The following is a 23,946-nucleotide window of genomic DNA, read 5'->3' as shown; positions in this document are numbered from 1 at the left end:
AGACTAATATTTCTCATGAACATAGATACAAAACTCCTTGACAAATTTTTAACAAATCAAACCCAACAATGTGTATAATAATAATAATGTAATAATATTATAATAATGTGTATAAAATAATATTCCAAGTTGGGTGCTAGTGGCTCAAACCTGTAATCCTAGCTCTTTAGGAGGCTGATATCTGGAGGATGGTGGCTTGAGGCCAATCTGGGCAAAAAGTCCATGAAACTCCATCTCCCAAATAACTGGCAAAAATCTAGGCTGGAGGCATGGCTCAAGTGACAGAGTACCAGATGAGCAAGCAAACTGAACAAGCATGAGACCCTGTGTTCAAGCCCCAGCACCACCTAGTAATAATAATCTACAACCAAAAGGGGTTTATTCCAGGACATGCAGGGCTGATCTAATACATTTTAAAATAAACCAATATAATTCACCATATCAGGAAGATGCAGAATAAAAATCAAATAAATTAACAAAGTTTTACCTGGTAAGCAGGCTGGGATCCCAGTCTATAAGATGTCTCTTTAGCATGGGGGATAACTCCAACAACAACCCGGGAGAAGGGGAAAGGAGGAGCCTGTTGGCCCAAGACAGCAGAACCTTGAGCATGAAAAAGCCGATCTCTCAGCTGTTGAACTGATGGCTATAAAAGTGGTAGGAAGAGATGTTAGGTAAATTAAAACAAGAAACTATCTCTTAAAAGCCTGGCCTCTTCACCTTAGACTCAGAGTTCCCTAATCCTTGCCCAACACCTGCATACCTCCCTCCTGGCTGTTCTTTCTGCTTGGAATGTCCTACATGTGCAGATAAAATACTTCTCGAAGGTCCAGCTCAGCTTATCTGGGCCACTGGAAAGCCTCTCTTGACTTCTCCAACAAACTCAGGGTCTTCCCTGAAATACCACAGTTCTTAGTATAAGTTTCTGTTACAGCTCTGCAAATTACTGACATCTGATCTCTCTCCATAGATTGTGAGCTGTTTGAGGATCATGATCCTATTTATCCTATGAGCTTCAGCATTAACACTGTGTCTGAAACACTGAAGTGCTCAGCCTATGTTAAATGATGGAATAAAATGATTTGCTTTTTCACTTGGCCCCAATTACCTGAGCACAGTCACTGGGTAGGAAGCTCATAGCAGTAGATAGGCTGCCCTGAGCTGCAAGGAGGTTGGCATACTGGGTGATCCTGTATGTTGTGGTAGGGCCTGGGGCCTCCCTGCCAGGACCCTGCAGTAGCTCCAAGCTTCTTCTAAGGACCATCACTTTCTCCATCAGGTCCTATAGAGAAAATGGCGAGGGTGGCAACCTGTTGAAGGTACGTCCTGCTCTCTCAGTGCAGGTGGCTCATCAAGAAATATTCCACTATCAAGTGTACTCATTACCTTACTCATGTAACTGTAACCCTCTGTATAGTATCTTTACAATAAAAAATTAAAAAAAAGAAAAGAAATATTCCACTATGAATAGAGAGGGAAGGCACCTTGCGGCTTCCCAGGTGAGTGCAGGAGGCCATGTTGTATTAGAGAGGTAACACAGAAGGACCACTTGGCCTCAGTTCCCAAGAGGTTAAGGTTGGGCTCAAATGGACCCACCAGTATGTTCAATTCGTGCATATATCTACCATCTCTTTTGGCTTTCTTTACCATTTCTACTAGAATATCATCAACCACACTCATACTAACTCTTCCATGCAAGACTTTTGTCTCCTACCTTCATGTACACCCACAGAGCATAACTGAAATCCACCGAATGCTTCACAGAAACTAATAAAAAAATCCACACTCAAACTAATCAAACTATAATGTGAAAGCAGCTACTGCTCAGTCTCCTTGGAGGAAAGGGATGGTATTTCGCCCTTGGGAGAAGACACCAGACACTGAGGGGCTTTTGTTCTTGGATAGGACCTTGGTTCCCACCTTTAGCCTCCCCTAAGAGCAGCCAGAACCCTGTAAAGAAGTACCTGCAGAGCCATGGGGGATGTGGCCTGGGAGGAGTTTACACAGCACTCTACCAGCCGCTCCACACTCCCTGAGCACACGTAACAGAGTCTGGCCTCAGAGGTTAGTGCCCTGCTGCCCTCCTGCTCCATGCGAGTTCCCAGCATGTCTGTGGAGAGATGCAAACTTCATGGGTGGATTTAATAATGAGGCTAAACTTGACTTACAGTGAAGGCCCAAATTCTTACATCAAGAAGTGACATGTGGGGGCTGGGAAGGTGGCTCAGTAGAGCGCTTGTCTTGCATGCATGAGGCCCTGGGTTCAATTCCTCAGCACCCATAAGAAGAAAAAGCTGGAAGTGGTGCTGTGGCTCTAGTGGCTCTAGTGGTAGGGCACTAGCCTTGAGCTGAAGAGCTGAGGGACAGCACCCAGGCCCAGAGTTCAGGCCCCATGACCCACCAAAAAAAAAAAAGTGCCGTGGCAGTGAGACAGAATTTAACGGTCCCTACTGGAAGCTGGGGCATGAATTATAGTCCTTGCCTCCAGGCTGAGCCTGACATCAGTACAGGCGGCAGGCCCAGCCTCCCAGAGGTCAAGCTGCCTCTCAGCTTCCTCCTTGCAGGAGCCACACCCAAACACTAGAGCCACACCTACCACAGAGCTCCGGAAATTTCTCTTGCCCTGAGTATGTCAGTAGCAAGGCCAATGCCTCTCTCCAGTTCTTCAGACTACAGGCACATACCAAATCCTTCCAATTCTTCTGCACAACACAGGCGAGAAGCTGTAATGGGCAGAGAAGGAAGGAAGCCCTCAGCCATCCTTGCAGCACAGGCAGCTGGAGTCACACACAGGGACGTGTTAATAAAGCCATCCAGGAGCAGGCCACTTGAAGAGGGCGAGCAGCGAGGCAGATGGTTAGAGTAGAAAGATAGAGGCAGACAGATCATTAGACACTAGTCCCAAGATGTGGGCTTCTACCTGACAAGGTCCAAGTAATTGCCTCCCTTTTTCGCCCGCCTGATTAGCAGTTACCGGAGAGATTTTGGTTCTCCTCTTGGTGAAGTAGCGCTCCTGTGTCCGCTTCAGCAAATCTGTACCCCCAGCCTGGGCCAGTATGATAGCTTCAACAAAGCGCTCCTCCTTCAGACACAGCTCCACAGCAGGGCCCAGTTCCCCAAGCAGCAGAGCCTGGCTTAAGAGTCCATCCGTGTCTGCAGGCAGAGGCATCATCTAGCTTCCAAATTAGCCTGTTATCCTGCTCTCACTTCCTGTCCCTGCAGAGCCAATCAAGGGCTCACTCCCTCTGTCTCCATATCACATGGCTTGCTTTGCTCCCAAAACTCTGAAGCTTCATTTCCTGAATAGCAAAATGGATTGGGATGCCCCGGGAATAACAAGGTCCAGTAGTACCTCTCTAAAGATAGGACTCAAAACCAGGGAGGACCTCATGTGGTATATATATCACAGGTGTGGCATGTGCTGGCTCCACAGGGCAGGGCAACTGTCCCTTTAGTAAGGATTGGAAAACAGACCTTGGTAGAAGACCTTCCAAGGAAGGACTCATCCTGAGCCTTTAACTCCCATTTCTTGTATGAGGAGCAAGAAATATTTCTCTTTCTTTTCCATGTTAGCCCTGTTATACTAAAATAAATCCTTCAAAACAAACAAAAGATCCAATGCATGAAAATCTACAACCAAAAGAGCTCTAACTGGTAAGAGACCCACCACTATTTAAGAAGGTGGGAGGAGCCGGGTGCCGGTGGCTCATGCCTGTAATCCTAACTACTCAGGAGGCTGCTGGGCAGGAAAGTCCGTGAAACTCGTATCTCCAATAAACCACCAGAAAATCAGAAGTGGGGCTGTAGCTTGTGGTAAAGCCCTAGCCTTCAGCTGAAGAGCGACAGCACTCAGGCCCAGAATTCAAGGCCCATAACCGACAAAAAAAAAAAGAAGAAGAAGAAGAAAGAGAGACAAAAAGAGACTGGGCCACAAGTCTAGGCCTATCTGCTCCCAAGCAGTTTCTCTCCCTCAGGTCCCAGGTACCTTCTGTGATGGGGATCTCCCATGGAGTCATGCTCTGAGGGACTAGCTCATCAAAAAAGGCTGAAGAAGCAGAAACTTCATCTGTGGTATGTTTGGAGGCCTATAGAAGGAAGGACAAATGTGACGATGTATGAAATGAATACCAAATAAAGAGAGCATGCTTAGTCGCCCTCTCTGAGAATCTACTGTTTGGTCCTTAGTGGGTAATACTAAAAGAATACCCAGTAAGGTTTAAGGAAAGTCCTAGTTATGGTTCAGGGACAGTTATGTTCACTCTTAGCCCAAAAGCTGATAGGCTCTGTGTCTTACTTTGGTTCCAAATAGTGAGTAATTTGAAGATTTCTGCAGAAGTTAATCATTTACTAAGAGCAAAGCAAAGAGCTAGCAAGGAGAAGATGCTCTAAAGGCAGGCTCCTATGCTACCCTAGGTCCAGTTGTCCAGGCTACCATACCTGACTGCCGAAGGCAGGTCGTCTGGTACTGTTGAGGTAATCTCCTTCAGGCTGAAGGCTCTCTCCTGACCCTACATTATTCTTCAGCCACGTGCCCACCTGCAGAAAGTCTAATGAGTACCTCTCTTCCCACAGTAAAGTCAAACAAGCCTTAGGCTTTCTTCCCACTTCCATGCCCCAACATCTGGACTCTAAGATCCCTCATCCCTTTTATTGGGAACAAGCCTAACTCCAGAAGGTAAAAATACTCATTTATGAATTAAGTCCAGGAAGAAGTGTTCTAAGATTTCTTCAAGCAGAATTCTCTTATTTTCCATAATATAGCTATCTTTCAGATGTGAAAAGCACATACCTTCTTCTGAAGCTCATCTTTATCGTATCCTAACAGCTTTAGGAATTTCACTTTGGAGTCACGCTGTAAGGTCACCTAAAGAATCAGAGAATATACAAGAGTCTCCATTAAATGAATGTGAATGACCCTCATCTTTACACTGTGGTGGATATCTGTGCCAGTATACTGTTCAATACAGTTCTGTGTACTAGCATTATCCTGCTGAGGGCAGGATAATGCTACCTTTCTCTCTTTTTTTTCCCCCTCTGGCCTATGGGTAGTCTTAGCATAACCCTTTACCACTTTCTGTAAGAGTCTGACCTTCAATTGACCTCCTACCTCTGTTACCCTGGTAAGATGATAAGAGTAAAATGTCAACTGTTTTGAGGCAATGTTGCTTGTGTGTGTGTGTGTGTGTGTGTGTGTGTGTGTGTGTGTGTGTGTGTGTGTGTGTGTGTGTGTGTGTGTATACACTAGCACTGACGCTTGAACTCTAGGCCTTGAGGCTTTTTCATTCACCAGTGGTGTTCTATTATTTGAGCCACACCTCCACTTTCACACTTTCAGCTTTTTTTTGTGTGTGTGTGAAAATACTGTACAGAGGGGTTACAATTACATGGGCAAGGTAATTTTTGTTGGTTAATTGGAGATAAGAGTCTCTTGGACTTTCTTGCTAGCCTGTCTTCAAACTGAGATTCTCAGATCTCAGCCTACTGAATGGCTTGCTTGTGATTGGCAAATTGCATTTGTCCTGGAGCTATGTAAATTACAAATAACTGGTGTGGGTGCCATGTTCAGGGCTTCTCTGGTTGTAGTGACTTTTGTTATTGAACAGTTCCCTTGCAGGGACACGAAAAGCGAATGATGCTTTGGGATTGTTGGTTCCTGTGATCAAGAGGCTTCTAGCCAGGGCAGCTTGCCCATCTCATGTCCTTGCATCTGAGATGCCTTTGAAGAGCTGAGGAAGGGCAATGAATTGCTGCAAGGTATGCTGAAAGGACTTCCATAGGAGTCTTGCTGATGCTACCTTGAGGACAAGCTGTGGTCCCTGTCCCCTATCCATCTGAGGACACTGATGACAAGAATGACCTATGTAGTTTTGTGAGTCTAAATAGTCAAGTCTAGTGTAGTTGAGAAGATTCCTAGCAGAGGTTTCCTGGAGACAGTAAACAAAGTCAGCTTCCTATTCAGTGTCCCAAGACTTCCTGAAGTTCCTTTCATATGGGTCAGCTGGCCGCGGCCATTCATTATTCCACGTGAAACATGAACTCTGACCACAGTTTTTCTCATAGTGTCTTTGGGCTGGCTCCTCTTACTATGCTCTTCCTTGGGAAATGTTCCACCATATTCAGCTTTAGAAACCTTCACAGAGGGTACAGGTGGTTCATGCCAATAATCCTAGTTATTCAGGAGGCTGAGATCTGAGGATCATAGTTCAAAGCCAGCCTGGGCAGGAAAGTCTACAAAAACACTTATCTCCAATCAACAGCAAAAAGCTGGAAATGGAGCTGTAGCTCAAGTGATAGAATACCAGCCTTGAACAAAAAACTCTAAGGGACAGTGATGCAGAGAGAGAGAGAGACAGAGACAGACACAGAGCAAACAAGCAAGAAACCATCATGGGGCCAGTTGCCAGTGGCTCATGCCTATATTCCTAGCTACTCAGGAGGCTAAGATCAGAGTATCTTAGTTTGAAGCCAGCTGAAGCAGGAAAATATAAGACATTCTTTTTTTTTTTGCCAGTCGTAGGGCTTGAACTCTGGGCCTGGGTGCTGTCCCTCAGCTCTTCAGCTCAAGGCGAGCGCTCTACCACTTGAGCTACAGCGCCACTTCCGATTTTCTGGTGGTTTATTGGAGATAGGAGTTTCACGGTCTCTTCTGCCCGGGCTGGCTTTGAACCGCGATCCTCAGATCTCAGCCTCCTGAGTAGCTAGGATTACAGGCGTGAGCCAGCGGCGCCTGGCAAATATGAGACATTCTTATCTCCAATTAATTAGCTTTTCACTAAAAAGCTGAAAGTGGAGGTACTGATCAAAGTGATATACCATCAAGTTTATGCAAAGGCCTGGCGTTCAAGCTCCAGTACTACTGGCACAAAATATAAGAAGGAACGAAGGAAGGAAGGAAGGAAGGAAGGAAGGAAGGAAGGAAGGAAGGAAGGAAGGAAGGAAGGAAGGAAGAGAGGGAGGGAGGAAGACAGGGAGGAAGGGAGGAAGGGAGGAAGGGAGGGAAGGAGGAAGGGAGGGAAGGAGGGAGAGAGAATACCGTCACCAAAGGCTGACTTCCTGATCAATCCTTCTATTTTCTTTCCCACTCCTCAGCTTATATCCTATTTATATAAAAAATATCATTTCTTAAAAGATCTTCCCAGATCATTTCAAATTCTTTTGTCTCCCAGTTCCTAATGTGTACCTTCATAAATCTATACTATATTTGAAGCACATGGCTTTCTTTTGCATTTTTCTTTATAATTCCCAAAGTTACACAGTCTTTCCACCACCTGACCAGTCAGTTTCTTTCCTTTCTTCTGTTAGACCTCTCATTTGCTCACTTTCTTTAGCAGGTGTAGCACTCCAACTTGACACTATGTTAGAACTGGAATGGAATCTCTGCCTCCAGAATATAATGGCACCTGAACCCTGGGACAACAAAGATTTACCTTGGGTTACCTGAAACAAACTCAAAACGTTTTTTTATAATCATGTGCCCTTCCAACTAATCTTCCTTCCCTTCTTTCTCTCTCCTTCTTTTTTCTTCCTATCACCTATCTATCCTCTGGCATGATACTATGAAATCCTTTACTTTGGCTCTGATATCAGCAGTAGGGATTAATGCAAAAGAACTTCTTGTACTCCCCATCTTCACAAGTGGCCTCCAACCTTCTGGTAGAATGTGAAGATTCTGTGTCAAAAGACACAGGAAAAAACCAATATGGCTTAGTTAGGCCTTTTATAATATGGGTCACAGTGTGGCTGTGTACCTCCTGAAACTGATAGGCATTAGAGTTCTGAGCTTTCAGGAAACATCTCTGAACAGCCTCCTACCTTCAGGAACTCCCAGAGCATCTTTTCACTTGGCAGTGAAGCTTGCTGACTCTTGTTCTTACAATAATTCAAGAGATTTCCGGATCCCAAGGCCTCCTGCAGCTCAGCTGACTTCATCAGGAATTCAGATTCTGTGGTGACTTGACTCAGGAAGACAAGGCGGGAGCAAGGCTGTGTCACCTGCTGGACAGGGGTGCTGGGAAGACCAAAGGTAACCAGCTTCCCCCCAAACTGGTGAGAAAAGGTAAGAAGAATAAAAGTTATCTTCAAGCCAAAAGCTAATACCAAGTCAAGATCACAGGGAAGGCTATAAATCGGTCAAGACGAGGATAGGAACTCAGTAAAAAGAGAATTCCTGGAGGTGGAATAGGATACTAAATTAAGTACTAAATGTGTTCCATATTCAAACCAGTCCTGCATTCTTAGTGTCACTAACTTAACTTAAAATGTTACTACATAGGACTCATTTTCTCCTTTCCTGTTCTGGTACCACCAGTCTTCCAGCACCTCGTCTAAACAAGGTATATTATCATAAGCTATACCCAGTATAGTTATGTCTTCCCTCTTCTAGCTCAAAGTCTCTCATATTGAGCCCCTCCAGCCCATTTTGTGCTAGCACAACTCGATTACTAGAACAGTTGGCTAGCCTTCATTAGTTTCCCTCCTCTATCCCCTTCTATTCCACCTATTGTTTCACCAAACCTGTTCCTACTTAGGAGCTTTCACAGGTCACCGCAAGGTGCTTACACGCCTCTGCCTGAATTGCACTAACCCCCACAAAATCAGAGCCAAGCCTATTTCCCCAGATGCTCTTCCTCTTCGCTCATTTAAGTGATTATATCATAGTCTTAAATATCCAGTATACTCCTGTTTCTATGCCTTTACCCACAAAACCAATGGGTTTTCAGGCTCAAAAGTCTTTGAACAGAGGAATGACAGAATAATATTGACTTCTTCTTTCTTTGTATTCCTCGTAACTCTCCAGATATGTGAGGATTAGAGACATCTCAGGTAAAATCTCAGGATGCTACAAACAGGAGTTCTAAAGCAATTTCTTTTAGACAGCTCCAGCATAGCAAGCAGGGTAAAGAGTGACAGCATCAAAAGAAAGTCTGGAATCACTGATAGCTTGGGAGATGCAATGAGACTTCACCTGAGACAGAGGTGGTGAGAATAATCCTGAACCCTGCTCCTTACCAAGCACATGAGAGGCTCCCATATCCAACAACACCATAAACCCCTGGCACTTACAGCAAATGAAACACCTGCTGGCCTTCTGATCCATTTGGGAGGCTTTTTTAGGGGAGGTGTCAATGATGCCTGAGCCACTTGCTCTGGCACCTGCAGTGGTGGAAGGGGCTGTCCTTTGCCGAAAGAAGAGGAGATCTGGGCAGAAACAACACCTGCATCACAAACCTGATTAGTCAAGAACTCCACCTACAAATACCATTTTAAGAGGGATCCAGTTTAATCTATAAATGCAAGACTGCCACTTTTCAGGAGATGAGGATGGGACCGAGGGTGAGAGGGGGATGTCCATGCAGGAAGCTCTTGGGAAGCCTACTACATTGGCAGCCTAAGTGTGATACAAAATGAATCTACAACTGAGGGGGGACAGTCTATATTGCTGAGAGAATGATCCCAGCATGGAGGTCTAAAGTCCCTGAAATACTACATAGAACATCCAGTAACAGGAGGTGAAGGTCTCCTTTTATTTGTGGCAGAAACTGACATCAGAAAGATGGACACAGGAGCACTGGGTACAGCCCTCCAATTCTCCGTGTTTAGTCTCTCTTCAACAGCCCCCACTTCTTCCCAGGTCACATGTTCTTCTCTTACCCCCATACATAGTCCCTTCCCTCCAGCACTCCCCACCAGGCCCCTCAAACCTTGTCAGCCTGTCCCACGTGCTGGACTTCCCAGCTCCTCCCCATCACAGAATACAAACTGATCCAGCCATCGAAGGAGGCAGCAGAGAATGCTGGAGGGTTCCGAGGACACCACTGCACATCGAAGCACCAGCTGCTGTCTGTGGGTAGTGTATATACCACCTATCATGTAGAACATAACTGTGAGGGATCATACAGCTCTGGAACCCTGAATTAGGCGAGGCCACCTGAAACATGCAGCTGGGACCCCACCACCATCTCATCATACCCACAAAAGGGCCACCTACCTCACTGCTCCCCAGGTTCCAGCAGAAGATCTGGCTGTCCTTGGCACTACTAAGCAGCAGCTCGGAGTCAGCTTGGTTCCATGACATTGATAAGATCCCTCTAAAAGAGAAACACCTATTATGAGGAAGCTGGCCTCTTAGCTAAATCTCAGCCCTATAAAATGAGTGGTCATATTTCATTTCACAAGTGAGAAAAAGGAGGCTTTGAAAAAATGAAAACCCCTTTCAGATAACTGCATAGCCACAATACAAGCCAAACCCCAGAGGCTGAGAATCGTGTGCTGCTCTTCTTGCCCTCCAGAGATCACTGCTTAATGGCCTGCTTTTCACCAATCAGAGTAGAAGTACGTAAAAGTATGAATCACACAGAGTAGAAGTGTGTACAAGTATGAATCACACAGACACCTATCCTCCTGGTGCTTTCAGAACAGAAGAATAAACACTGAGGACCTAACCTTCAAAGTCCCTAAGAAGGTATGAAGGCCTTTCAGCTAGAAAGGGCAGGTGGTGGAACCACTTCCTCTGCTGAGGGTCCAAGGACTACAGCTTCCGGGGCAGATCTGTTCATGAAGAGGTAGTAACCAAGCTGCTTTAATTAATGGGAAGTCTTGGAGGAAGCTACTTTATCACAAAGGGAAATGAATATTATCCTCAGATCAGATGCTAGGGAAACTCCTAGCAGTACTGGTATACTTTGACTCAAGGGATCACATGTTAAAGGTTTGGTCCCCAGAGAGGTGTTTACTAGAATGCAGCAAAATCTTTAAGCAGTAGGACCTAGTTATTGGTCACTCAGAGCACACTTCCTCCTTTCTTTTGCTCCCTGGCCAGGAGGTTAACCATTTTCCTCTGCCCTGTATTGTGCCATGATTTGCTGCCTTAATACAGGTTCAAAAGCAATGGGGCTAATGAATCATGAACTGACATCTCCAAAACTGTGAACTAAAATAAACCACTTTAATTTTATTTATATATATATTGCCAGTCCTGGGGTTTGAACTCAGGGCCTGGGTGCTGTCCCTGAGCTTTTCTGCTCAGGCTAGCACTCTACAACTGTGAGCTACAGTTCCACGTCCAGTTTTCAGGTGGTTAAATGAAATAAGAGTCTCACAGACTTTCCTGTCTGGGATGGCTTCAAACTGCAATCCTTAGATCTCAGCTTCCTGAGTAGCTAGGATTACAGACATGAGTCAACTGTGCCCAGCTAACCTTTTTATTTTTAGAAATTGATCATGTCACTAGTTATAATAGTGATGGAAAGCTAATACAGAGACTAGAAATTGGTTCAAATGTTTTTCATTACCCCACCCCCAACTCCCATCCCCAGAAGTTACATGGACTTGGCAGGCTCTTCTCCATAACCTTAGGGTCTAAAGGAATGTCTCTTGGTTAGGGCTGGAGCTAGCGCTCACTCTACAATGATTTTGAAGCCAGAGAGGATGTTTGGTAGCTAAAGTGAGATGTCAGTTGCTTCGAGGTCAGTTGTGCCCTGCAAGCTCCCAGAAGATGTGGGCTGTATTTAAGATGCTACCTGCTGTGGTTCTCTAGCACTTTCAGAGGTGAAGAAGCAAAGCGCAAATCCCACAACTGAATCACTGGGAGTCGGTCATCTTCTGAGCATAGCACTAATTGGGTGGCTATGTCTGGGTGCCAGGCAAGGCAGGAGCAATTCATCTGTGAATAAAACAGGTCACATTGAATAATGTAATCTGATTCTCTGATTATGAACTTTTGTTTATTAAGTAGGAATGGAACCACTCTGAAGGTACTTTTTGTGTCTCTTCTATATTGAGAATACCATAGCTATCAGGGAATAAGTGATAGCCATAAATAGGTAAGCTTCCAGATCAGCTCTATTTAGCTTCCCTAAGCTTCCTCCCCCACCCCCGCCCCCACTAGTCCTGGGGCTTGAACTCAGTGCCTGGTGCCATCCCTGAGCCTCTTTGTGTTCAAGGCTAGTGCACTACAACTTGAGCCATGGTACCACTTGTGGCTTTTTCTGAGTAGTTTATTGGGAGATAAGAGTCTCACAGACTTTTCTGTCTGGGCTGACTTGGAACCACAAACCTCAGATCTCAGCCTCCTGAGTAGCTAGGATTACAGGCATGAGCCACCTTCATATGGCAGCTTTTACTCTTAATAGGAAATCTGCTAAGGAACTGAATTCACATGTCTAATACTCAAATGTGGATTCCTGGCCTTGGATTCCACAGCCATTCATTTCCTTCCAGAAGCCCCAGCAGCTTGTCATCAGAGAGAAGCCAGGGCCCAACACCCTGAGCTCTGGCCTCCACCACTCACCTTGCTGCTGTGATCACTGACTTTAATGATAGGCTCGTTCTTCCTGAGATCCCATACAATTGCCTTGCCGCTGGGGTGAGCAGAAGATAGAATGTGCTGGACTTGGCGGTTCCAAGCAAGTGCCTTGATGTCTTCTGAGGGCTGCTGAGTTAGGATAGCAAGGAAGAACAACTTGTCACTCCCTGGACCAAGTGGCACTTGCCCTTCCACTGCTCCCAACTACCCACAGCAAACCCATGAGGCTCAATAGTCCCAGGAAGGGAGCCAGGAGTTAAATTTTCACAAGAAGATCATTTGGCATATTGGTGTAGAAGTGAGGTAGGTGTGTGTGTGTGTGTGTGTGTGTGTGTGTGTGCGTGTGTGTGCGTGTGTGTGTGTGTGTGTGTGTGTGCGTGTGCATGTGTGAACGTGTGTACGTGTGTGTCTAAGAGAGAGAGACAGAGAGAGAAACATCTGGACTCAAGTGTAGGGACTCAACTTGCACTAAAAATAGCCCTCTTGGGGGGTGGGGGGTGGGGGATGGGGGATGGGAAGGGATGGGAAGGGGATACAAAGGAGGAGGCAACAATGCTTGATAAGAAATGTACTCAGCCGGGCGCTGGTGGCTCACGCCTGTAATCCTAGCTACTTAGGAGGCTGAGATCTGAGGATCGCGGTTCAAAGCCAGCCCGGGCAGGAGAGACCGTGAGACTCCTATCTCCAATAAACCACCAGAAAACCGGAAGTGGCGCTGTAGCTCAAGTGGTAGAGCGCTCGCCTTGAGCTGAAGAGCTGAGGGACAGCGCCCAGGCCCAGAGTTCAAGCCCCACGGCCGACAAAAAAAAAAAAAAAAGAAATGTACTCATTATCTTGCCCATGTAATTGTAACCCCTCTATATGGTATTTTCACAATAAAAAAAATAATAAAATAAAATAAAAATAGCCCTCTTGTCTAGGACAAAGAGAGAGGGAAAAGAGAAGGAAAGTGAAGGAGAAAAAAAAAAGCTTGAATACCCAAGACCCCCAGAAAGAGGAGTGAGGCAGAAACAGAAAACAGTGCTACTTTCAGGGCATACCGTGCTGAAATCCATACTCACCTCATGATACTATGAGCATAAGACAGAGAAACGCCAGGAAGTATAAAAATGGGACCAGTCACAGACTGACAGAGATGCATAGAAATAAGATGCACCAGATCTCAAGTACATATGAGAGCCACAGATGGAGACAAGGCTGACCCACCCCACCTAAAGGACAATAGTATGTCAAAGGTCCTTCTTTCACTTCATCTCCACTGCTCTGGACGTGTCCAACTCACACAACCTATAGTGTTATGTCACTCCTACTCCTTTCTCAGTGTCTTTTGCTCCCAATTTCCACCCACTCCACACACACACCCTTCATCCTCCTTCCAGAAGCTCTTTGAACAGCTGTCTGCTCCACAGACAGCAAAACTCCCAGCCCCACCCTCCATCCCAGCTCTTCTCTAGCAGGTAGCATGTTAATCTGTGGGGTTTTATTGCCCTCCAGTGGTAAAGACTGAAATCTCTTGTGCTCTGGCTGGTTGCAGAATTCAAGACTTAACCTGGGACAGCTGCCCAACAGGTTACAGCAACCCCAGGTCAGCCTCCTCACCTGTGACTTGGATCCTGGGGTCATTGGAACACTCAGGTTATTCAAATCCCAAATGAAGATTTCAGAATCACTAGCTCCTGAGGCTAGGAGGTTGCCCTGTGTGAATAAAAGGCATTTGGAAGTGTGCTATCCCAGAAACAGAAGAGCAGGAAAGGGAGGAGACCCGCATGTGGGATAGTTAAAGTTTCCCATTACAACCTCAAAAGGGTTCAGAATTTCAGCCTGGAGGTATAAGCAAATGCTTCTATTTAGATCTGCTGCTCCATGGCTTGGCTATATTTGATTAATGGAAATTAGTACCTGGAAAGGGTTAAAGTCGAGAGCCCTGACAGCCCCTGTGTGCTTCTGTCTCTGGGCAATCACAGGTTCCTTTCCCGAAGACAGGATGTGGGTCACATTGTATAGCGTAAGCATGCCATTGTCCCCGCCGCCTGCAATAACCCCAGAGCTTTCCAGAAGCCCATTGCCAAAGCTCCCCCAGATCAGCTTGTGAAACCTACAAAGAGGAAGAACTGGTATCAGCACCAACTTCTGTCCATGTCTGCATGCAAAGGGAGTCTTTGTCAGGTTCTGCCACTATGCTGGCACCCTCACCCTCAGACAGGCTCTGCCTAGCACCTTCATTGCCCAGAAAAGGAATGTCTCCTTTGCCTGGTTCTGACTGTCCTGTGGGAAAAAAAATATTCCATCTGTGTTACACGAAAAGCCAGGAAGCCCCTGCCTCTAACTTATATGAATATTTGTTTGTTTTAAGAAGATATTGAAGCCAGGCAGTGTCTCAAGCCTTAGGAGGGAGAGATCAGGAGACTGTAGTTGGAGGCCAATCTGGGCAGAAAACATAGTGAGATTCTATCTTGTCCAATGGCTAGGTGCAGCAGTGTGCACCTGTCATCCAAGAGACACTGGGAAGCATAAAATAAGAGGATTCCAGGCTAGGCTATCCCAGGAATAAAGCAAGACCCTACCTTGAAAGTAACCAACCCAAAAAGGGAGTTGGCAGGGTGGTTTAAGTACCTGCCTAGCAAATGTGAGGTCCTGAAAGAAATTGAATCCTATGAGCACTCTATTAGGTACTAGCTGGCTTCCAGTTCAGCACTCCGTAGGTATTATTATTATCCCCATTTTCAACTAAAGAAACAGGTTTAAAGAAATTGTTAAACTGCTGTTCACACAACTAGAAGTTCAATCTCATTTTATAGCTAGAAAATAGCAGAGTCTAAGCCGGGCGCTGGTGGCTCACGCCTGTAATCCTAGCTACTCAGGAGGCTGAGATCTGAGGATCGCGGTTCAAAGCCAGCCCGGGCAGGAGAGACCGTGAGACTCTTATCTCCAATAAAACCACCAGAAAACCGGAAGTGGCACTGTAGCTCAAGTGGTAGAGCGCTCGCCTTGAGCTGAAGAGCTGAGGGACAGCGCCCAGGCCCAGAGTTCAAGCCCCACGACCGACCAAAAAAAAAAAAAAAAAAAAATAGCAGAGTCTAGATTCATATTATTCTAAAGCTTGAGTCACAACACCAAAAAATACTTCCTCTCATTGTGAGAAGACCAAGACTCTCTTGTGCCTGATTCAAAGCAGCCTCCATGAGAAAGGCCAATTGCTGTCCTTTCCTCCTTCAAATTGGAAGTGAGGAAAAATAACTTGAGGCCTTCCCTATGCTTTGACTTTTCCATGTGTCTGGCTCACTCCAGCTGTCGTGAGCAATGGGCCAGCCATACAAACATGGAAGCATGAAATGCTAGGTGCATTAGCACCAAGGAACTGGAAATACTTTCTGGCTTTCTGGGGATACGTCCAAAAAGACAGTGCCAGTCAAAAGAAATGGATGTGCCCTGGATCCTCTGTCAACAAGTATGGGCCCCCTGAAAAGCCCCTTGGGAAGCCTGCCAGGGCATCTACCTCCTACTCTACAGTGGCTAGCCATCAACATTTTCACAGTTCTTCAGATAAGCCAGATTTCCACACAAAGTGATGTCACAAAACCTCTAGATGCAATGAAATATTTCCACACTCTGGGAATAGTGGGCAAAGAATGGAGTGGTATGATAGGACAGAAACTTGTTTGCCAAGCATTCATACAGAGCCAACCTGGCAAGTTGCAAACCAAGCACTAGTCAGGCTAGGCCAGCATCTAAAGCAGAACAGCAGAATGGACACAACAGTAGCTCTGGTGCTACCTTCAAGCAGAGGTTTAGGTAGGCAGGAGCACTGATCTTCATGTAAAAGAAGAAGGTATATTGGCTCAAGTGGCTGGCATGTCACCCAGGGACTAAAGCAGCCAGAGATGCCAATTAACAGATCATACAGGAGATACAGTGTATGGCTAGTGCAAATACTCACACAGGCTTGCAGATATTTCAGTATGGTCAGAGCACATAATATCCAGATCAAAGTAAAACAACCTAAGCCCTTAAAAGTCTCCAAAGGGTTAGAGAGGTGTTACTTCAAGGAGCAAACTGCATAACCTAGAGTGTGACAAAATAGGTTTCTTTTTATATGCACAAAAAATTTATTTGTGCTGTTACCTGCCTTGCAGGAGGACATGTTAGTCAAGTTAAGCAAGGAAGGAGACTATCACTCAGTGGGCTCAAGGAGTGTCAATCATCTCTGCCCTCCAGTGGACAGGAAATGAGTTAGTCATGGGGGGAGAGGAGTAGCAGGGAGAAAATATGACAAAATGGTGATAAATTGATATAGCTAAGTAAAGGTCACAATTGTTTATTATACTCTTCTATAATTTTCCTATAAGTTTGATTTTTTTTAATATAGTTAACAAACAAAAATGATAGAATATCTTGAAAATAGGAAATGAGAGGCACAGGGAGGAGGGACCTCTTTTTGTTGATGAGACAGAATCTCATTATCGCAGGCTAGCCTGAAAGTTATGATTCCCCTGACTCAGCTTCTCACATGCTGAGATTATAGGTATATACTACCATCCCAACTTGGAAGGGGTGAATTTTTAAAAAACATGAGAATAGAGCTGGGAAGATGGCTCATTGGTAGAGTGCTTGCCTTGCATGCATGAGGCCCTGGGTTCGATTCCTCAGCACCCATAAGCAGAAAAAGCTGGAAGTGGCTCTGTGGCTCTAGTGGCAGAGCGCTAGCCTTGAGCTGAAGAGCTGAGGGACAGCGCCCAGGTCCAGAGTTCAGGCCCCATGACAAACAAACAAAAACAAAACAAAACATGAGAATAATTCTCTGCTAACACACTAATGGCAATGATAACAATAATGACTGCTATACTAGAAATTACATAGCATTTCAGAATGATGGGTAGTATCTAAGGGACATACAGGTTCATTGATTCCCACCAGACCTCATAGAGCAGAATGTCCGGAAGTATATCATCACATTTGTAATAGAAACTCCCAAGTGATTACAAGTATCCAGGGCTGGAAGCACTGCACTATGTATATCAAACTGTATACTGGCTTAGAGAAAGAAGGGAAGACAATGAATTTCAAAAAAATAGAACAAGGCTGGGAAGGTAGCTCAGTGGTAGAGCGCTTGCCTTGCATGCCTGAGGCCCTGGGTTCGATTCCTCAGCACCACATAAGCAAAAAAAAAGAAAAAAGCTGGAAGTGGCGCTGTGGCTCAAGTGGTAGAGCGCTAGCCTTGAGCTGAAGAGCAGAGGGACAGCACCCAGGCCCAGAGTTCAGGCCCCACGACCGGACCCCCCCCCCCCCAAAAAAAAAGAACAAAATGAACAGAATAATCTGATAAATGTAAAATCAGGATGGTAAGCCAGTGACATTCATCTGAGACTAGGATTTAGCACCTTATGATTAGAAATATCTGCAATATACACGGGGAGAATGACAGGAAAGTAAAACAGGCTGGGATGGGGCCAGGGGGACCAGCCGGAGGAGAGAGGGGCCATTCTCATTCTTCAGATCCCGGGGATTACTAGTCATGTTGGGATCTTTCTGAAGAAATCATCTTGGATAGCTCAGTATATAAGACACCTACTTCTTTCTGTTCCAGTCTCAATTAGTGACTTACTGGAAACTCAGTACCACAAATGACAGGTGGAGATACCATGACTAAGCTGTTTATTGAGATGGAGGTCCTGCTAAAAAGTCTAAAAGGGGTCTTGCTAAAAAATTCATCCCTTCCAAATCAGGCCTGGTGATATATAGATATAGATATAGATATAGATATAGATATAGATAATCTCAGCATGTGAGAGGCTGAGTCAGGGGGACCAGGACTTTCAGGCTAGCAGAGCAACAGAGCACTTATCCAACAAGAACAAAATACTAGGTTTGATCCTGCACATCACATGTTCACTATATTGTTTATTTTGACCACTAGTTCCAAGTGCCGGCAAAACAGGCAGGCAGATGAGGTGAAATTCAGTACTTGTATTTCAAAGTCCAAAGTCCCTTCAATATTGTTGGCTGTAAGACTAATTGTCACCCTTGAAAAGTTCTTAAGAGACAAAGACTGACTGAAAACAAAATGAAATGTTGGATGCAGATTCTGCTTGGTAACCCTGAAGTTTTTAAGATAGCTCCTTCATTTAACTGGACTGATACTGTTGCTTATCTTGTTGAGAACAAGAGCCCTTTCCTACTGCCCTCTTCTTATCTCCAGGGTATAAGAATTAGCTCATTCCTGGGGCTGGGAAGGTGGCTCAGTGGTAGAGCGCTTGCCTTGCATGCATGAGGCCCTGGGTTCGATTCCTCAGCACCACATAAGCAAAAAGAAAAAAGCCGGAAGTGGCATAGTGGCTCAAGTGGCAGAGCGCTAGCCTTGAGCTGAAGAGCTGAGGAACAGCACCTAGGCCCAGAGTTCAGGCCCCATGACCAGACCAAAAAAAAAAAAAAAAGAATTAGCTCATTCCTTTCAAGGTCCTTTCTGATATGCTTACAAAAAGCCTAAGAATATCCCATTAAAATTACGGACTGATCCTCTAATGCCCATTTCTCAAAGATACAGGTACAGGAAATATGAAAGATGTGAACACTGCACAGCAAAGGATTCTATCATAAAGAGATGCAGGAGCTCAGGGTGAACATTAAGAGACCTTTCATTATTAGGGCAAACAACACAAAAACAGAAGAGGGTCTTCTGCCTGAATATTTAACTAAACTCTTATAGAGACCAAGAAATGCACAAAGGGTTCATCAATGATCAGTTGGAAGACTGCCTTCTAGACCAGTAATCTCTAAGGAAAGGTGGGCAAAATAATTCACCGGGCTATAGAAAAAAATATGTACATGTATATAAAATCTAAAAGTATATAAAACATAGGTTATTAATAGTATAGTAATACATGCTTGTTATTTATATTGAACATAATTTGACCATGATACATTTATACATTTTTTTCTGATAGTACAAAAAGTTACAAACCATTGCTTCTGACTGTAAGCTCTACCTTTTCCAAACCTCTAAGGAACAGAGAAAGCTTGGTGTGGTGGCTTACACCCTAATGCTACTCAGAGGGTTGAGGTGGGAAGATTATCAGTTCAAGGCCAGCCTGGTCAACCTATCTATACCAAATTCTAAAAAGAAAACCAGTGGGATAAAAGAAAAAAGGTAGGCTTTAGACACAGATAAGTCTAGACTTAAATTCTAGCTTCTGAGTTTCTCGTACTTCCTAGGTAAAATGGAAATACTGATACTTATCAACAGAGTAATTTTGAAGAATGAGTATAGTATAGATGGCTCCCAGTATACTAAGTATGTGCTCAGTGAATGATAGTACTTTGTTTATCAGGCCTTCAAGACCTCCTTCATTGTAACCTCTTCTACCAACCAATTAGGAGAAGAATGAATGATCTTTCCTCATTGCTGTTACACAATATCACCCATGAAGTGAGCATCCAATCAGCACCTAATAGCAATGAGGAGAGCACCTTTCACTCTCCTCCTTGTTGGCAGACAAGTGTGATATTGTGTAACTCTGTTATCTTCACAAATGCCAAGGGAGGAAGGGTTTAAAAACAACCCCAAGTACATGGAGTTCTAGGCTTATGTGAAGCGTGGTTATCACATGCCTTCTGCCTGCTGCTGCTGCTGAAGATGATAACCAGGAAGGTGGAGGGTGGGCTATTTGTTTTTAAATCCTTTTGCAAAGTATACCCAGGATTAACTTTTTCTCAGAAAAGCTACCTTTTCCCCCCACTGTGGCCTTATAATCCCTGAGATGTATTCACTACTCCCAGGATTCCTCATCAGTGTCTGGGTCAAGATCTTCCCTGCACACTCATTTGTAGTGCAGAGTACCTGTTTGAAGAAGAAAGGACTCCTTTGTGTTTCAAGTGCAGAGAAGGGTCCCTGAAATCAACCTCAAAGATCTCCAATGTGCCATGGGTGTTAAAGGAGGCATCGAGCTGCTGGGCAGATGTTCCTAGGCATAAGAAAAAGTAGAATATAAGCAGCAATAGTTATAGATGTAAGGAACAAATGGGTTAGGGAATGCTCCATAGAGTAGATGTGCCTGGCCTTGAGCCTTAGTCCATGATGGCTGCCAGGTACCCTAAACCACCTACTATCTCCCTTGCTTATATTGTGAGCCATCTCACCTAGCTAAAGATTTCTCTGATCTTATTCACAAAAGAATTCTAGATGCTGTGTCTCCCCTCAACCTATATATTTCCAGGGCTTCTAGTCCACAGGATCATCTTACCTGTGGCCAGATACACAGGATACTGGCTGGCTGGGCTCCACACTTGGACAGCTGGCTGCTCAAGTTCCTTCAGCTTCATGGTGAATCCTGTAGGTGGCAGGAAACTAACATGGCCTTGGCCCACTGAAAATAGAAACTAGTAAGCATAAGAGCCAGATCCAGGGAACATCCAGAAACACGAGATCTTGTTTCTCTCCAACATGAGATGGGGCAATTCAGGGCAACACAGGGTGACTTAATGAACTGTAAAAGTAAAGACAGTCCAGTTACCCTATTACTGGAATCTAATTTTTTTAAGGTTAACTCTTTAGACCTGGGCTCCACTGGCTCACGCCTGTAATCTTATCTACTCAGGAGGCTGAGATCTGAGGATCAAGGTTCAAAGCCAGCCCGGGCAGGAAAGTCTGTGAGACTCTTATCTCCAATAAAACACCAGAAAACCGGAAGTGGCACTGAGCTGAAGAGCTGAGGAACAGTCCCCAGGCCCAGAGTTCAAGAACCATGACACACACACACACACATACACACACAAAAGGTCTCTTTCTCCACACTCTTTTGTTCTTCATGTCAATTGTTTTTCATCTAGGGAAATGGTACCTCTATCTACTACCTCTAATCACCTAGGTGTTCAGCCCAGAAACCTGAAAATTATCCTTGATCCCTCCTTCTCCTTTACTGTTTCTAATACATCATTTTGGCTCCCTTTTTTATGTTTACCTCTGAAATGTTAGTCTGTCTACTTTCTATGCCCAAAGCTCCCATCTTATTGGAAGATACCATCATTGCTCACCTGGATTACTGCAGTAGTCTTTAACTACTTGTCTCCTTGCTACTCATGGAATCCCCCAAATCCTTCTCTACATCATAGCAGGAGTGAACTTCTAAAACAAGATAATAAGAATTTGGAAACAACATTCATAAACTCTTTCTATAATCTATTATACACTGACAGTAAAATACTATTCCTGGGGCTGAGAAGGTAGCTCAGTGGTAGAGTGTTTGCCTCACATGCATGAGGCTCTGGGTTCTATTCCTCAGCACCACATAAGCAGAAAAAGCCAGAAGTGGTGCCATGGCTCAATGGTAGAGCACTAGCCTTGGGCTGAAGAGCTCAGGGACAGCGCCCAGGCCCACAGTTCAGGCCCCACAACTGACAAAAAATAAAAATAAAAATAAATAAAAGAAATTCTAGTCCTTGGTTACCACTTTATCTTTTACTACTTTTCCCTTTAATATGTGTGCTCCAGTCATCTTAACCTTTATTCATTTCATGACCTTTTCCTATACTAGAGCCTTTGCAGGTGCTTTTCCCTGTATTCTCAATTCTCTTCCCTTTGCTCTTTCCATGACTAGCTCTTTATTATATCTTTCCCAGTTCAGCGGCTAATTTCTTCAGACCCACCCAATCAAATACAGCCCTAATCTTTTTCTTTTTAGAAATGTATACTTATTCGCATTACATTGTCCAACTCCATAAGAGCCAGCACCGTGTCTAATTTGTTTCTCCATGTTATGCGAGTGCAAAGACTAAAGGCTGACAAATAGTAAGTGTTTGATAGATATGTGCTGAGTAAGTAGGCACTCACTTTAACTCTGTGGTTTCCAATCTAATATATATTCAAGCCCCATCTCAACAGGCTAACAAAGGAGCAGAAAGACTTTTTTTTTGTTTTTGTTTTTTGTTTTTTAAGTGAAGGCCGTTGGCATGGCTCAAGTAGTAAAGTGGTCAGTCATGAGGTTCTGAGTTCAAATCCTACACACACACACACCTTAAAAAAAAGGAAACTTAGGACCTACTGGGCCAGTCAGGGGAGTCTCACCTATAAAAACAGGATGTAGTATTATTTCATCTCATATACTTTCCAGTTTGGAGGCAGCGGGGTTCTCTAAATGAAGTTCTATCAGGTAGGTGTCCTCCGAACAGCTACACACTGTGCAGTAGTATAGTTGTCACCGGTGCCACCTGCTGGTCTTAATCATTTTCACATTTCTGGGGCAAGATCTAATATCCGAAGTAGGACCTGGCTAACAATGGTGGGTTTAGGGTGCACATCTCATTTACTTCTCTCGATAAAGTCCACTCAACTGTTAGCTCCCTTATACAGAAGACAACTGGCTAGGCCAAGCTGTGAATGCCAGTAAACATCAAGATCCCATACTTTGAACCACTATAGTAAAGTAGACTAAACTCCAGAAAGTGTTTAAATCGCTGACCGTTCAGGAACTGGGAAAACGGGCTTTTAATCCGCTCTGTTCAAGGCCGCGCTGGGGTCGGGCGAGGCCGGGCGGTGGTGGGTGGGATGGAGGCGGGAAGCTAGGACCACTCCACCAAGGGCCTACCAGACCCGCAGCGCAGGGAAGAGCCGGAATCCCGGGCGCGGTGACTGGGGCGCGGGTTCGGGGCCAGCCCAGGCACCAGGAGGCCGGGAAGGTGCGGGCACGGCGCTTCCCAAGAAGACGCTCGCGGGGCGCTTGCTGCCGGGCGCCGGGACCGAGGGGCGCCCGAGCCCTACCTGACACTGCGCGGTGGGCGCCGCCGAGAGGCGCAATGGCCGAACCCCAGGGGAGCGGACCCCGGGGCACCGGCAGGGTCTCGGCCTCGAGAGAGCTCCCGCCGCCGGCGCCTCGGCTTCCCCGCAAGGTCCCGGCACTCCGGGGACCCCAGGCCAGCGAGGGGAAACCCACCTGTAAGGAGGGCCGGGTCAGGGGTCAGGTCCTCTCAAAGCGAAGGGCTTTAGGGTTCAGCCAGCGCTGTGGACGGCGCCTGCCGAGGGCCAAAAGTAGTCGGGCTCCGGCCAGGCCGCCACGCGCCACCCGCACGCTGAGCCGAGCCCAGCCTGCCTGGCGCTGCGAATCTCTGTGAAAGCGCAGGGCACCGCTGACCGTCGCGCCTCCCTACCTGCGCGGTGACCGCGCAGGGCTCCCGCTGCAGGTCAGATCCTACACTGGTAAATTCTGCTCTGTTCAATTTGAGCCAGCCTCTCGGGACAAGCCTATGAAAAGAGAACATGCTCACTCAATTCATTAGCTAATTAAAGCTCCAGAAGACCGGATGGACGCTAGCTCCGGGGGCTCTCCGTGGAATCCACTTAGTTGAAAGGGCGAAAAAGCAAGCAAGAATGGGAATAACTGGCCGTGCCTTTGCACTCCTGCAATAACGCGCGTCACCAACTCTTGGTTGAATTAGGGAAGCAGGTCTGAGCAGGGCGAAACTACAGTAGATCAGGGGCATGAGATGGGTTCGCTGTCTTGCTGCTGCAAGAACAGGTCAAGCAAGAAGGGGTCAAACTGGAGGCGTGACAATGGGGACTGTGGAACACGGGCTCTAGATTCAATTTCAAGGACATCTGGGAATGATTCAGAACTTGAGTATGTATGCATGACAATGATTGCATTTGGCATCTA

The 23,946-nt window shown here is 45.5% G+C and overlaps 1 protein-coding gene across 5 annotated transcripts in view; it reads right to left on the bottom strand.

Moving 5' to 3' along the window:
- Sec31b (SEC31 homolog B, COPII coat complex component) overlaps window positions 1-23,344 on the bottom strand; it is a 28,720-nt gene extending 5,376 nt beyond the window's left edge. The window contains exons 1-20 of one of the 5 annotated variants that reach the window (XM_042689648.1): window positions 23,227-23,344; window positions 21,332-21,422; window positions 20,542-20,664; window positions 20,139-20,262; window positions 14,204-14,399; window positions 13,904-13,999; window positions 12,290-12,433; window positions 11,520-11,662; window positions 9,989-10,088; window positions 9,702-9,863; window positions 9,064-9,198; window positions 7,813-8,043; window positions 4,790-4,864; window positions 4,438-4,536; window positions 3,986-4,085; window positions 2,975-3,153; window positions 2,597-2,723; window positions 1,965-2,110; window positions 1,109-1,282; window positions 488-646 (exon numbers count right to left, since the gene is read on the bottom strand). In XM_042689648.1, coding sequence (XP_042545582.1) covers window positions 488-646; window positions 1,109-1,282; window positions 1,965-2,110; window positions 2,597-2,723; window positions 2,975-3,153; window positions 3,986-4,085; window positions 4,438-4,536; window positions 4,790-4,864; window positions 7,813-8,043; window positions 9,064-9,198; window positions 9,702-9,863; window positions 9,989-10,088; window positions 11,520-11,662; window positions 12,290-12,433; window positions 13,904-13,999; window positions 14,204-14,399; window positions 20,139-20,262; window positions 20,542-20,620 — 2,469 coding nt within the window. In that variant the 5' untranslated portion in view covers window positions 20,621-20,664; window positions 21,332-21,422; window positions 23,227-23,344. Of the gene's footprint in view, window positions 1-487; window positions 647-1,108; window positions 1,283-1,964; window positions 2,111-2,596; window positions 2,724-2,974; window positions 3,154-3,985; window positions 4,086-4,437; window positions 4,537-4,789; window positions 4,865-7,812; window positions 8,044-9,063; window positions 9,199-9,701; window positions 9,864-9,988; window positions 10,089-11,519; window positions 11,663-12,289; window positions 12,434-13,903; window positions 14,000-14,203; window positions 14,400-20,138; window positions 20,263-20,541; window positions 20,665-21,331; window positions 21,423-23,226 lie in introns of those variants that run through there. The other 4 variants (XM_042689647.1, XM_042689650.1, XM_042689649.1 and 1 more) reach the window with 4 other exon arrangements.
- Between the last annotated feature and the right edge of the window lie 602 nt (window positions 23,345-23,946).

Source organism: Dipodomys spectabilis, unplaced genomic scaffold (genome assembly GCF_019054845.1).
Source record: "Dipodomys spectabilis isolate Male_0828 unplaced genomic scaffold, ASM1905484v1 ptg000125l, whole genome shotgun sequence".
Lineage (NCBI taxonomy): Eukaryota > Metazoa > Chordata > Mammalia > Rodentia > Heteromyidae > Dipodomys > Dipodomys spectabilis.
The sequence above is the reverse complement of the archived record's forward strand: the minus strand, read 5'-3'. Positions and strand labels throughout refer to the sequence as shown.